Source organism: Rattus norvegicus, chromosome 3 (assembly GCF_021556685.1).
Source record: "Rattus norvegicus strain SHRSP/BbbUtx chromosome 3, alternate assembly SHRSP_T2T, whole genome shotgun sequence".
NCBI lineage: Eukaryota > Metazoa > Chordata > Mammalia > Rodentia > Muridae > Rattus > Rattus norvegicus.
The window spans coordinates 74,124,350-74,140,731 of NC_141536.1; the positions used below are offsets into that span (position 1 = coordinate 74,124,350).

At 36.2% G+C, this 16,382-nt stretch overlaps 1 protein-coding gene across 1 annotated transcript; it reads right to left on the reverse strand.

The window, feature by feature from the left end:
• Positions 1-262: 262 nt before the first annotated feature.
• On the reverse strand, positions 263-1,198 carry Or4c109 (olfactory receptor family 4 subfamily C member 109). The gene is given in 1 exon segment (NM_001000349.1): positions 263-1,198. A coding segment is annotated over 1 exon segment (936 nt).
• Positions 1,199-16,382: the final 15,184 nt, after the last annotated feature.

The following is a 16,382-nucleotide window of genomic DNA, read 5'->3' on the forward strand; positions in this document are numbered from 1 at the left end:
AATATCCTTGTTTATCTTTCTCTACTTCATTTCCTTGAAAAAGATCTGTTAAAGACTGAGTCTTGAGCAAACTGTGCTATTCAGTGATTAGTAGTCCAATTCAAACCTGGGCCTGCCTGGTTCTGGTTCACCCACAGTGAGTTAAAAAGGATCTAACATACTTGACTTTCGACATGAGTGGTAAGGATCCAAATAGTCCTCATTCTTAAACAGCAAGTACTTTATCTACTGAGCCATTTCAGTGTTGGAAGCATACAATCTTTTAATATTTATCAGAAACAACTATTAGCCTCTTCCACATTTTCCTGATGGCGTTTATCATTTCCTTATTCCTGAAAGTGTAAACCATAGGATTGAGCAGTGGTGTCAGAACATCTGTAAACACAAAAACATTTTTCTCAAAAGAAAATGCAGATGTGGGTCGTGCATATATTAATATACAAGGAACAAAGAAAAAAACTACAACTGTAATATGGGATCCACAGGTAGAGAGAGCCTTACGGCGCCCTTCAGAGCTGTGGGCTCTCAGAGAGAACAATATCACACCATAGGAAATTAGCAAAAATGAGAATATAATTATGCAGATAGACCCACTGTTGGCAAACACCAAAATGATAAAAATGTGTGTGTCAGTGCAGGCAAGCTTCAACAATGGAAACAAGTCACATATGAAATGATCAATGACATTGGGTCCACAGAAGGGCAAAGGCAAAGTAAAGGCAATTTGTATGATAGAATGCAAGAATCCTCCAGCCCAGGCTACCCCCACCAAAGTGCCACAGAGCCTCCGATTCATGATGGAAGAGTAATGTAACGGCTTGCAAATGGCCACGTAGCGGTCATAGGCCATGGCTGCCAGGACAATGACCTCCACAGCAGTAAGAAAGTGCACAGCAAAGACCTGTGTCATACAACATTCAAAAGAGATGCTCTTCCTCTCGTAAACCATGTCCACGATCATCTTTGGTGTGACAACAGAGGAGACACATGCATCCAAGAAGGACAGGAATGCCAAGAAGAAGTACATGGGTGAGCCCAGAAGGGCAGGGCTGTAGACGATGGTCACCACAATCATCATGTTACCCACAAGAGTTGCAATATAGACCAATAAAAATATAACAAATGATATTTTCTTAATTTGGGGGTTTTGTGAAAGCCCCAGAAGTATGAATTCATTGACAAAACTCTGGTTGTACATGATTCTCCAAAGGAATTTGAGAGAATGTGGTTTATATGAAATTCTGCAATTATAAGAAAAACATGTATCATACAAATCTACAATGTAGGCATTAGTACTATGGTGAAATTTTATGCAAAAATTATCATGCTCTATTTTATTAATAGTTCAAATGGACAATTTTTTGAAAAATGTATTTAGATATGACATAGAGTTGAGGTAGACATTATTAAATAACTTAAAATAGGCACAATTTTATATTTGGGTAAAACAATCTATCTGCGTTAGCAAAAGAATCACATTTGAAATTTCACCTTCCATCATTGTCTGTTTTCTGTAGTAAAATATTGAAAAGCAACTAGAAACCATACCTGAATAATAAACCAAAGGCTACATTTTATCCAACATGGATACCATCTTTATGGAACTAGGCAGGGCTGAATTGTCTACAGTAATGCACTGAACTTTCATCTACCAAAATAAGAAGAGATAAAATGCACTTTGAAAACCTTGACATTTTAAATTTTCTTTCAAAGCATGAAGTACATTAGAATTTAAATCAAGTAATTTATTTTTAACATAGAAATCTCAGTACAACCATATCTACCATTAACATGATGCCAATGAAGAAAATGCTGATAATTCACTAATTCATTAATTTATAGTGGGATTTCAGATTTGGAAAATTGATGCTCTTGTCAGGATGACTCAACAGAGTGAGAAAATGGGACAGTACAGGATTCAGCTTCCTAGCCATATGTAAAAACTGGAAAACTCTTAATGAAAATTCTAAGTTCAAAGAAATAAGCTGGTTAAACTTGGATTTCAAGATCCTGTAGTTCCATCATCCATTCTATGCTAAGTCAAGATGGACAAAAAAATGCAATGAGTGAGAAGATCATAAGGCATGGTGTTCATGCATGAAATATTTTATTGAAAATTAACATTTCTAACAATGACAAAGTATGGGAATAAAGAGAAATAGCTTCTGATCCTTGGAATTATTTCTGAGATCTAGATCTTCACCTTTATTCCATAGAATGGGTATGGAACCTGATGTTGATAAAATTTAAAAAGCCTAGGGACATTCAAAGTCTGTTTCTCCTAAGATCATCAGAATAATGAGGGAAACAGAAATATTGGAGGATATATTGAGTGTTAGGGAAAATGGGATCTCAGATAATGATTCAAAGCAGAGAAGACTATACTATACATTAAAGTCTTGCTTTTTTAATAACCAAAGCAAGTAGTGTATATATGAAATATATAATATACATATTCACAAGGCAAAATACGTGTTTTTATGGGTTGTAGAAAAATATGATAATTTCAATGCATAGCATGGTCTAATGTTCTTTATCAATGGTGAAAGGGGGAAGCTTTGACCCTCACTCATTGATATTCAGGTTTTAATTGTCAACCTTTAAAACAAAACTAAACAAACAAAGCAGCCAAACTGAGTGCAAGATTATAAGGGAAACAAAGACCAATGTTAACTTAATAATTAAGTCAATGTTGACTGAATTTTCTGTTTACTTAAGATTCTCAATACTTCTGATAAAACTGACACCGTCATTTGCCAGAAAGCAGTTTTCTGAATTATTTGTGAAGTCAACAAGGAACAAAGAGTACAGCATAATCACTATAATTATGATCATGGGTTATGTGTTTTTCTGTAATTTAATAGATAATAAGCCTAATAGTAGCTGTAGCCTAAATATATCTCTATAAAATAAAATTAAAAATAGCTGAATGTAAGCTAAATATACATAAAATTTCTTATTTAGTTAAAACTAATACATTCTTGCTCATTTCACAATCTTGATAAATAAACTCTTATTGAAGCACTGGGGCAATGTCAAGTGAATATTAGTAAGTGATATTCCAAAATCTTCTGTTCTCTCTTATTTGTGTGAATGTAAAGTGAAAGTAAATTTAAACCTTATTTTTACTCATCTATGGGAGGACCTAGGAGTAAGAAGATGGAGGTGTACATCAACACAACATATTGTATAAATGAAAATCTTAAATAACTTATAAAATATATTTATAAAAGAGTTAATAAAACAGCTTTATTTGGAAATAATCATGTGATTGTACAGACTACTAAATCTCTGGTCTTATACAACCTTAGTTAGATACATCACCCTAGCTTGGAATGACTTAGATCCTGAACATCCAACTTCCTGCTCAGGTCATAGTGTTACAATCTTGTGCCACCATACCCAACCAAATGTACTTAATCATATTCTATAAACTGTAATTCAAAAATAACTTGTCACTATTAATGCCAACATTATTTTAAGCAGTGCCAATATAACTACGCTGTGATGAAATGTTGAATCAGTCAAAAGAAAGATACTACTCTTATAATCACATTATGAAATATCCTTAAAATGATTCACCCATTCAAATCACTTGGGAAACATATGAGAAATTACTCCAGAATCTTATTTACAATTTTGAAATGATATTACAGTTCACAAATTACACTTTGGAAATTTTATGTTAAAATACTACCTGTCAAAATTATTGAACATTAAGAAATATGAAAACTTTATGTGAAATGTGAATCTAACAAATGGCATCTGTGAAAATAAGAATCTAACAAATAACTACATTATGCTAGTATGAATAAAACACTAAAATATGAAAGATGAAGGATTATAATAATTTGCTAAGTGATAAAACAGAAGAAATTAAATGTCCATTCTTAGGGTTTAAAAATATATAGTCCATAAGGAATCAATAAATATTATATACTTCATTGACAAGAAACTTGTTACTTTCAAATTACTTAAAATTAAACATCAGCTATAGACCCTCAAAAAGTTGCATTTTAACGTACAAATGTTTTATGTATAAATCAATACCACAACATAGACTCATTTCTGAAAATACGAAGGTGTGCCCTCTGCCACTTGTTTCCAGCCCTTTCTTCCACATCTAAGAGGCAGCAGGAGAGCAGATCTGGCAGTGAGGGTAGAGGATTGATGGTAACTCTGCTTTTTAAGTGTTGTATTCCTGTGGTTATTACAGCAAAAAATAAATGAAGAAACCAAAATTACTCCTCACTGTAACCAGACATCATGAATATGAGAGTGATTCTCTGACCCCCTTGGGTTTTTAAAAAATGTGTGTCCTCATGAGATTCTAAGACAAACTTTACTGCATGTTTACACTTATAAAAATATTCATGGTCATCTAAATTTATATTGTGAGCTTGAAAGAAAACTATATTAAAGTTTTGTTGCTAGTACTCTTGTATACCAGCTTTTTTAAATAACAAACACGATTCTATGATGGATGGAGTTCAATGACTGTGCAGTATGTAATAAAATTTCTTTCTGTCATGAGGAATTTTTAAATCAATCTATCAGGAAATTATCCACTCTTTTGAGAAATACTATCAAACCTTTTTCCTTAAGAAAAAATATATAAAATAATACTAAAAGGAATATTTTAATTCCTTAATATTTTTTGCTTTTTTTACTATTTCATATATGTACAAAATTTATTATGATCATATGGAACACATAATTGTCTCATCTTCTTATCCTGTTGATGTTCTTTTTCAAGTAACTCTCCTAAATTTTTATATTTTTATTGACCAATGAGTTTAACTAAGCTAGCTCATATCATCATGGATAGAATATTATGACTGAACCATTGAGAGACTTACTCCTGTAGGTAGTGTAGCTACACTTCTCTAGATATCTTTACTAATAACAATTAAATCAAGATTGGTAGAGTTCTTTCTCTATTTATAATAGAATATTGAATATTGTGCCAATTTATGCAGGTATCCACATATGATGCTGCTTGTTCATGATTAAAATGGCTATATCACATCAAGCAGATACTGTATTATGGCAATCTACCAAACCCCAGGACTTATATTCTCTATTGTTCAATATTGGGGCTATCTCTGAGTCTAGGAAAGGTTGATATACCTGTCCCTTTAAGGTATGAGCACTGAGCATTTACTCACTCCCAGCACTTAATTTAAAAATCTCTGCATAAACTCCCACACACAGTAAAATGAACCTTATCGGCAAAACCCTGAAAACAACTGAGAAATAAAAATATGGATTTTAAAAAGCATTAATCATCTAGAAGAAGAATAGTAGTAGTTTCTATATAAAGACCAATGATCTGTTCTATATGCTGACCTCCAGTTGAACCAGCATCATTTGTTGACAATGCTGTTTTCTTCCATTGGATGGTTTTAGCTCCTTTGTCAAAGATCAAGTGACCATAGGTGTGTGGGTTCATTTGTGGGTCTACAATTCTATTCCACTGGTCTATCTGCCTGTCTCTGTACCAATACCTTACTCTTTAATATTGCTTGCTCTATAAAACTGCTTAAGGTCAGGGATGGTGATTTCCCCCAGAAATTCTTTTATTGTTAAAGATTTTTTTCTATCCTATTTTTTTGTTATTCCAAATGAATTTGCAAATTGCTCTTTCTAACTCTATGAAGCATTGAGTTGGAATTTTGATGGGGATTGCATTGAATCTGTGGATTGCTTTTGGTAAAATGGCCATTTTTACTATACTGATTCTGCCAATTCATGAGCATGGGAGGTCTGACCATCTTCTGAGATTGTCTTCAATTTCTTTCTTCAGAGACTTGAAATTTTTGTCATACAGATATGGTTAAATTCACACCGAGGTATTTTCTGTTATTTGTGACTATTGTGAAGGATGTCATTTCCCTAATTCCTTTCTCATCCTGTTTAACCTTTAGGTAGAGGAAGGCTATTGATTTGTTTGAATTAATTTTATAACCCACCACTTTGCTGAATTTGTCTCTCAGGTTTCGTATTTCTCTGGTAGAATTTTTAGGGTCACTTAAATATACTATTATATCATCTGCAAATAGTGCTATTTTGAATTCTTGCTTTCCAATTTGTATCCCTTTGACCTCCTTTCATTGTCTGATTGCTCTGCCTAGGACACTGAGTATTATATTGAATAAGTAGGGAGAGAGTGTACAAAGCTTAAGTCCAAGTGGACCAAAGACCTCCACATCAAACCAGGTACACTCAAACTAATAGAAGAAAAAGTGGGGAAGAATCCCAATCACAGTGGCTCTGGGGAAAATTTCCTGAACAAAATACCAATGGCTTATGCTCTAAGATCAAGTATTGACAGGTGGGACCTCGTAAAACTGCAAAGCTTCTGTAAGGCAAAGGACACAGTCATTAGGACAAAACGGCAACCAATCAATTGGGAAAAATCTTTACCAATCCTACATCTGATAGAGGGCTAATATCTAAATTATAGAAAGAACTCAAGATGTTAGACTCCAGAGAGCCAAATAACCCTATTAAAAATGGGGTACAGAGATAAACAAAGAATTGTCAGCTGAGGAATATCGAATGGCTGAGAAACACCTAAAGAAATGCTCAACATCCTTAGTCATCAGGGAAATGCAAATCAAAACAATCCTGAGATTCCACCTCACACCAGTCACAATGGCTTAGATAAAAAACTCAGGTGACAGCAGATGCTGGCTAGGATGTGAACAAAGAGGAATACTGCTCCATTTTTGTGGGATTGCACACTGTTACAACCACTCTGGAAATCTGTCTAGACATTCCTTAGAAAATTGGACATTGTACTATGTAAGGACCCAGCTATACCTCTCCTAGGCACATACCCAAAACTTGTTCCAACATACAACAAAGACACGTGCTGTACTATGTTCATAGCAGCCTTATTTAGAGTAGCCAGAAGCTGGAAAGAACCCAGATGCCCTTCAACATAGGAACGGATATAGAAAATATGGTACATCTTCAGAATCGAGTACTACTCAGCTGTCAAAAACAACGACTTCATGAAATTCATAGGCAAATTGATTGAACTGGAAAATAGCATTCTGAGTGAGGTAACCTAATCACAGAAAAACACACATGGTAAGCACTCACTGATAAGTGGATATTATCCCAAAAGATCGAATTACCCAAGATACAATCCACAGACCACATGAAGCTCAAGAAGAAGGATGCCCAAAATATGGACGCTTCACTCCTTCTTAAAAGTGGGGTAACAAAATTATCTATAGGAGGTCATATGGAGGCAAAGTTTAGATCAGAGACAAAATGAATGGCCCTTCTGAGCCTGCACCACATGTGGCACACATATATACAGCCACCAAAACTAGGTAAGACTGATGAAGCTAAGAGGTGCATGGTGACAGCAACCAGATCTAGATCTCTCCTGAGTCACACAACCTAGCATGTCAAATACAGAAGCAAATGCTAGCAGCAAACCACTGAACTGAGAATGGGACCCCTGTTGCAGAAATTAGAGAAATGACTGAAAAAGCTAAAGAGGTTTGTAACCCCATAAGAACAACAATGCCAGGGCTGGACAGATGGCTCAGCGATTTGGAGCACTGACTGCTCTTGCAGAGGTCCTGATTTCAAATCCCAGCGGCCACATGGTGGCTCTCAACCATCTGTGGTGGGATCTGTTGCCCTCTTCTGGTGTGTCTGAAGACAGCAACATTGTACATATGTACATAAAATAAATAAATCTTTAAAAAAAAAAAGAACAACAATGCCAAGAAACCATTGACTAAACCACAACCCAAAGCCTATACATGGACTGACCCATCGCTCCAGCTGCATATGTAGCAGAGGATGCCCTTGTTGGGCAACAATGGAAGAAGCCCTTTGTCCTGCCAAGATTGGACCCCCAGTGTAAGGGAATGTCGTTGGGGGGGCAGGAAGAGGGGTGAATGGAGAGGGGAACACGCTTACAGAAGAAGGGGAGGAGGAGGGAATAGGGGGCTTACGGACAGGAAACCCAGAAAGGGAATACCATTTATACCATTTGAAATCTAAATAAAGAAATATACATTTAAAAAAAAGTAAACATTTTGAAAACCTTTAGTTAAAGTATCATCCATGCTGTACTACCTAATATTGTACTACATAATTCCAATGTAGAATAAATGACTTTAAAAATTGGTACAATATTATATATATATATACATATATATATATATATGAATATATTGTATGCTTTAAAAAAACCGATGACCTCACAAGGCATAGTCATTTGGCCAACTTTACATTAGCTAGTACATATTACTGCCTGTAGCACACAATTCACAGAAAATCTAACAGTGATTGATTACCCTTCAAGGAGGTATGACATTATTGAACCAAGAAGCATAGCTTTTCTGAAACCTCCATATTCTAGAACATAAATTCACAACTAAGGATGTCATTTGATGTCTCTTCTCTAAAACCTAAATTGTACCTTCTGCCAGGATTGCTAGCCAGCAGAAAGGACAAGAGCTGTTAAATGTGAGTTCCTATGAAATAAAATGTTACATACATTACACTTACAAAGTCAGAGGATAAAGCATAAATATAGTAATATCTTAAACAATAGTCAGAAAGGAAGAAGTATTCAGGAGATCTGAGAGAGTTGAATGCAGAATGTGAGAATGAGTTAAGATCTCACCATGATAGGAAAAAGAATTGGGAGATAGAAGAATGGGGAATAGTGATGAGAGTGGCCAATTTACATAATATATGTGTGTGTGAAATTTTCAAAGAACATTTTGTATGTATGAGAAAGAAAATGACAAAATGATTTTGAGCAAATGAGTATTATAATGTGATGTAGATGTCAGTATTTTTGAATCATTTCATTACTTTGTTGTTTTGTTGAAAGGCAAGCTTGATTATATTCTATTTTTAATTTTATACATGCATATGTGATTGATGAAATCTGTCCCCTTTAATTTCTACTTTATTCCCCACCACCTGCATCTTTCTTCCACCTTTGTGTGATCTTTTTAACAACCCACTGAGTATATTTAATGTTGTGGATGTATATGTATGCATAACAGTCTTCTGGGAGCATCCGTAGCCTTTCAGGAGCCCCATAACTAAAGAAAGTTGACTTCCTCCCACATTATGCATTCTTTGTCTATAGCACCCCAGTTAAAGATGAAATATCATGATCATCTCCTTCAGCATGCTGGGATCCTGAGTGTCTTGATATTTAGCAGATGTTATTCATGTAATCATAGTTTTGAATTTGTTTGTAACAGCTCTGTCATGTCTTATAAATACTCTCATCACAAATATTCAGTATACGGTAACTTCATTTAAATTCATTTTTAATGTATATTTTTATTTACATTTCAAATGTTATTCCCTTTGCGGGTTTTCTTTCATAAGGCCCCTGTCCCATCCCTCATCCCACTTCTTCTATGAGGGTGTTCCCCCTCCCCAACAACCCCTAATTTCTGTGCTAACATTCCTCTACACGGGGGAGGACCAGCCTTGGCAAGACCAAGGGCTTCTCCCAGTGGTGCCCAACAAGGCCATCCTCTGCTACATATGCAGCTGGAACCATGGGTCTGTCCATCTGTAGTTTGTGGATAGTGGTTTAATCCCTAGAAGCTCTGGTTGGTTGGTATTGTTGTTCTTATGGGGTTGGAAGCCCCTTCATCTCCTTCAATTCTTTCTCTAACTCCTCCAATGGGGTCCCCAATCTCAGTTCAATGGTTTTCTGCTAACATTCACCTCTGTATTTGTCATGCTCTGGCTGAGCCTCTTAGCAAATAGCTATATCAGGCTCCTGTCAGCATGTACTTCTTGGCTTCATTAATATTGTCTAGGTTTTGTGACTGTATATATATATGGGCTGTATCCCCAGGTTAGGCAGGCTCTGAATGGCTATTCCTTCGTTTTTTGCTCCAAACTTTGTTTCCATATCTCCTCCTTTTGTTCCCTCTTCTAAGAAGGACTGAAGCATCCAACACTTTGCTCATCCTTCTTCTTGAGCTTCATGTGTTCTGTAGATTGTATCTTGGGTAATTTGATCTTTTGGACTAATATACATTTATCAGTGACTGCATACTATGTGTGTTTTTTCTGACATATTTGGTGTGTTCATTCTGTTCTTCTAATTAAAGTATTTCTTTCAACATACTGTACTTAGAGATCATAACTTTTTATGTGTTTTATCATGAAAAGTCTTGATTTTTACTTGATATTTATTTTTCTAAATATATGTTCCAGATTAATAGCTGTGATCCTTTAGAAATTCAAATGAATCCTTCGCACTCTGCTAACTTTGTTTCTGTTGAATTGTTGATCAAGTGTTATTCTGATAAGTCAGAGTTTATAAACAATATGAATTTTATCTCTTTCAGCGTTAAATCCTCTTGCATAAGAGAGTGTCTTTAATTTTTTTTGCTATCATATGTTATATAGAGCTCCAATACTTGTCTTATTTGGTGTTCTCTAGGCCATTAATACGTGGATGGGCATATCTTTATGTCTCAGAAACTTTCTTCTATAAATTCATTGATAATATTCTTTATGTCATCATGATAATGTTCTTTTTCTATGTTATAAATTAAAATGTAGGACTTTTCATCATTTCCAGAAACTCTCCTATACTCTGCTTATATTGTTGTTTCTTATATGTTTGATTATTACATTTTATTGATGTTTATTGAGTAATTCAAATCTTTTATTCCATCTTCAAGATCTGCAGTTTTTCACCTGATCTCAAGATTAGTGAAGTGTACATATAAAATATTTAAATGGAGTTACCCTATACTGAATACTGGTGGGAATATGTATTTTCAGTAAGCTGTATTTGATAGGTCCTTGGGTACCATAGTTCTTGAGAAGCAGAGTATAGGTTCTAAATGCTTATGAATTCTGGGGTCAGGTTTCAATTGAGGGCTATAGGAAGTGCCATCCTAGAGAAGCAGGTGGCACATGCATTCAAAACGGATACACCTAGTTTGAGGCCTAGAGAGAGGGAATTCTAGATGAGGAACTAGACAGTCTAACAGCACTGGGATGAACCGCAGCTGAGGAGGCCTATGAGTTAAGTGGTTATGTTTGCACAGCTGATTAGACAAGGGAAACATAAGTGGAAATGTGTTACATATATGGAGACAAGAACAGAGACTACTTATATTCAGAAAATGGAGACCTGACAAAACAGAGCCAGTGAGATAGGATGAGCATAATTAGCTTGCAGTATGTATAATGAAAGTCTAGAGAAAGCATATTGAACCTTTTCATTGATTAAAGTAAATCATCAATATTGCCTCCTATAAGATATCTATACACAGAGAAATTCCCATCTTTGCATTAATGTTTCTAAAAGTTTTTTTTAATTATTCTTTTAAGATTTTTGTGCAATGAGTTTTGAATATATTGATTTTCATTTCCCCTACCCTTTCCACTTCCAGACTCCATTCCCTTCCCATTCAAATTTTGTTTCTTACCACTCCGTCTAGAACAATTTATACTGCACACATACTTTTGGATATGTGACCATCTACTGGAGGGTGGCCAGCTTATAACAGACTCCACATTTAGTAAACTAACCTGTCGTTTCCAAGCAGTTAAAAGTTAAAAGCTCCTTGAACAGGACTTGAATGCCTTTCAACTTCTTTGTCCACATTGGTGTTTAGTGTGACTTGCGCAGGTCTTGTACATGCTAACATTGACATGCTCAGTTAATACATACAGTTATCACACTGTATCCAGAAGAAAATGTTTTCTCTTGGAACCCTGGTGCACAGAAGCTCCCAGAAAGGGCTGCGCAGGTCCTCCTGGTTGCTGAAGGGACCAACCAGATAAACAGTTCTCTGCACCCATATCCCATGGGAGGGAGAGCTAAACATTACGAGAGGCAGACACGCCTAAGGAAACAGAAGAGACTACACTATACCCACATTACTGATTCCAGAGGAAAACACCAAACGCCATCTGGAACTCTGGTGCACGGAAGCTCCCGGAAAGGGCAGCGCAGGTCCTCCTGGTTGCTGCCCTCACGGAGAGCTCATAATCAACAGCCTACGAGCAAACTTGAGCCTCGGGACCACAGGTAAAACCAACCTTCCTGCTAGAAGCGACCTGCCTGGTGAACTCAGTACACAGGCCCACAGGAACAGCTGAAGACCTGTAGATAGGAAAAACTACACGCCCAAAAGCAGAACACTCTGTTCCCATAACAGGCTGAAAGAAAACAGGAAAACAGGTCTACAGCACTCCTGACGCACAGGCTTATAGGACAGTCTAGCCACTGTCAGAAATAGCAGAACAAAGTAACACTAGAGATAATCTGATGGCGAGAGGCAAGCGCAGGTACCCAAGCAACAGAAACCAAGAATAAATGGCATCATCGGAGCCCAATTCTCCCACCAAAGCAAACACAGAATATCCAAACACACCAGAAAAGCAAGATCTAGATTCAAAATCATATTTGATCATGATGCTGGAGGACTTCAAGAAAGACATGAAGAACTCCCTTAGAGCAATGCAGGAAAACATAAATAAACAAGAAGAAGCCTACAGAGAGGAAACACAAAAATCCCTGAAAGAATTCCAGGAAAACACAAACAGTTGAAGGAATTAAAAATGGAAATAGAAGCAATCAAGAAAGAACACATGGAAACAACCCTGGATATAGAAAACCAAAAGAAGAGACAAGGAGCCATAGATACAAGCATCACTAACAAGAGATAGAAGAGAGAATCTAAGGAGCAGAAGATTCCATAGAAATCATCGACACAACTGTCAAAGATAATATAAAGTGGAAAAACCTACTGGTCCAAAACATACAGGAAATCCAGGACTCAATGAGAAGATCAAACATAAAGATAATAGGTATAGAAGAGAATGAAGACTCCCAGCTCAAAGGACCAGTAAATATCTTCAACAAAATCATAGAAGAAAACTTCCCTAACCTAAGGAAAGAGATACCAATAAGCATACATACAAGAAGCCTACAGAACTCCAAATAGATTGGACCAGAAAAGAAATTCCTCCCATCACATAATAGTCAAAACACCAAATGCACAAAATAAAGAAAGAATATTAAAAGCAGTAAGGGAAAAAGGTCAAGTAACATATAAAGGCAGAGCTATCAGAATCACACCAGACTTTTTGCCAGAGACTATGAAAGCCAGAAGGTCCTGGACAGATGTCATACAGACCCTAAGAGAACACAAATGCCAGCCCAGGTTACTGTATCCTGCAGAATTTTCAATTAACATAGATGGAAAAACCAAGATATTCCATGAAAAAACCAAATTTACACAGTATCTTTCTAGAAATCCAGTGCTACAAAGGATAATAAATGGTAAAGCCCAACATAAGGAGGCAAGCTACATCCTAGAAAAAGCAAGAAACTAATTGTCTTGGCAACAAAACAAAGAGAATGAAAGCACACAAACATAACCTCACATCCAAATATGAATATAAAGGGAAACAATAATCACTATTCCTTAATATCTCTCAACATCAATGTCTCAACTCCCCAATAAAAAAACATAGATTAAGAAACTGGATATGCAATGAGGACCCTGCATTCTGCTGCCTACAGGAAACACACCTCAGAGAGAAAGACAGACACTACCTCAGTGTGAAAGGCTGGAAAACAACTTTCCAAGGAAATGGTCAGAAGAAGCAAGCTGGAGTAGCCATTCTAATATTGAATAAAATCAATTTTCAACTAAAAGTCATCAAAAAAGATAAGGAAGTACACTTCATATTTATCAAAGAAAAATCCACCAAGATAAAATCGCAATCCTAAATATCTATGCCCCAAACACAAGGGCACCTACATACATAAAAGAAACCTTACTAAAGGTCAAAACACACATTGCACCTCACACATTAATAGTAGGAGATTTCAACACCCCACTCTCATCAATTCACAGATCATGGAAACAGAAATTAAACAGAGACGTAGACAGACTAAGAGAAGTCATGAAACAAATGGACTTAACAGATATTTATAGAACATTCTATCCTAAAGCAAAACGATATACTTTCTTCTCAGCTCCTCATGGTACTTTCTCCAAAATTGACCATATAATTGGTCAAAAAACGGGCCTCAACAGGTACAGAAAGATAGAAATAATCCCATGCGTGCTATCAGACCACCACGGCCTAAAGCTGGTCTTCAATAACAATAAGGGAAGAACGCCCACATATACGTGGAGGTTGAACAATGCTCTACCCAATGATAACCTGGTCAAGGAAGAAATAAAGAAAGAAATTTAAGACTTCTTAGAATTTAATGAAAATGATGGTACAACATACCTAAACTTATGGGACACAATGAAAGCTGTGCTAAGAGGAAAACTCATAGCTCTGAGTACCTGCAGAAAGAAACAGGAAAGAGCATATGTCACCAGTTTGACAGCACACCTAAAAGCTCTAGAACAAAAAAAAGCAAATACACCCAGGAGGAGTAGAAGGCAGGAAATAATCAAATCAGAGTTGAAATCAGCCAAGTAGAAACAAAAAAGGACCATAGAAAGAATCAACAGAACCAAAAGTTGGTTCTTTGAGAAATTCAACAAGATAGATAAACCCTTAGCCAGACTAACGAGAGGACACAGAGAATGTGTCCAAATTAACAAAATCAGAAATGAAAAGGAAGATATAACTACAGAATCAGAGGAAATATCACTATTTGCAGATGATATGATAGTATATTTAAGTGATCCCAAAAGTTCCAGCAGAGAACTCCTAAAGCTGATAAACAACTTCAGCAAAGTGGCTGGGTATAAAATTAACTCAAATAAATCAGTAGCCTTCCTCTACACAAAACAGAATCAAGCCAAGAAAGAAATTAGGGAAACGACACCCTTCATAATAGACCCAAATAATATAAAGTACCTCGGTGTGACTTTAATCAAGCAAGTAAAAGATCTGTACAATGAGAACTTCAGATTCTGAAGAAAGAAATTGAAGAAAAATCAGAAGATGGAAAGATCTCCCATGCTCATGGATTGGCAGGATTAATATAGTAAAAATGGCCATTTTACCAAAAGCGATCTACAGATTCAATGCAATTCCAATCAAAATACCAATCCACTTCTTCAAAGAGTTAGACAGAACAATTTCCAAATTCATCTGGAATAACAAAAAACCCAGGATAGCTAAAACTATTCTCAACAATAAAAGGATTTCAGGGGGCATCACTATCCCTGAACTCAAGCAGTATTGCAGAGCAATAGTGATAAAAACTGCATGGTATTGGTACAGAGACAAACAGATACACCAATGGAATAGAATTGAAGACCCAGAAATAAACCCACACACCTATGGTCACTTGATTTTTGACAAAATGGCCAAAACCATTCAATGGAAAAAAGATAGCATTTTCAGCAAATGGTGCTGGTTCAACTGGAGTTCAACGTGTAGAAGAATGCAAATCGATCCATGCTTATCACCCTGTACAAAGTTTAAGTCCAAGTGGATCAACGACCTCCACATCAAACCAGATACACTCAAACTAATAGAAGAAAAAGTGGGGAAGCAACTCGAACACATGGGCACTGGAGAAAATTTCCTGAAAAAAAACACCAATGGCTTATGCTCTAAGATCAAGAATCAACAAATGGGATCTCATAAAACTGCAAAGCTTCCGTAAGGCAAAGGACACTGTGGTTAGGAAAAAACAACAACCAACAGATTGGGAAATGATCTTTACCAATCCTACAACAGATAGAGGGCTCATATCCAAAATATACAAAGAACTCAAGAAGTTAGACCGCAGGGAGACAAATAACCCTATTTAAAAAATGGGGTTAAGTGCTAAACAAAGAATTCACAGCTGAGGAATGCTGAATGGCTGAGAAACACCTAAAAAAAATGTTCAACATCTTTAGTCATAAGGGAAATGCAAATCAAAACAACCCTGAGATTTCACCTCATACCAGTGTGAATGGCTAAGGTCAAAAACTCAGGTGAAAGCAAATGCTGGAGAGGATGTGGAGAAAGAGGAACACTCCTCCATTGTTGGTCGGATTGCAGACTGGTACAACCATTTTGGAAATCAGTCTGGAGGTTACTCAGAAAATTGTATATTGAACTACCTGAGGATCCAGCTATACCTCTCTTGGGCATATACCCAAAAGATGCCCCAACATATTAAAAAGACACGTGCTCCACTATGTTCATAGCAGCCTTATTTATAATAGCCAGAAGCTGGAAAGAACCCAGATGCCCTTCAACAGAGGAATGGATACAGAAAATATGGTACATCGACACAAAGGAATATTACTCAGCTATCAAAAACAATGCCTTTATAAAATTCATAGGCAAATGGTTGGAACTGGAAAATATCATCCTGAGTGAGGTAGCCCAATCACAGAAAAACACACATGGTATGTACTCATTGATAAGTG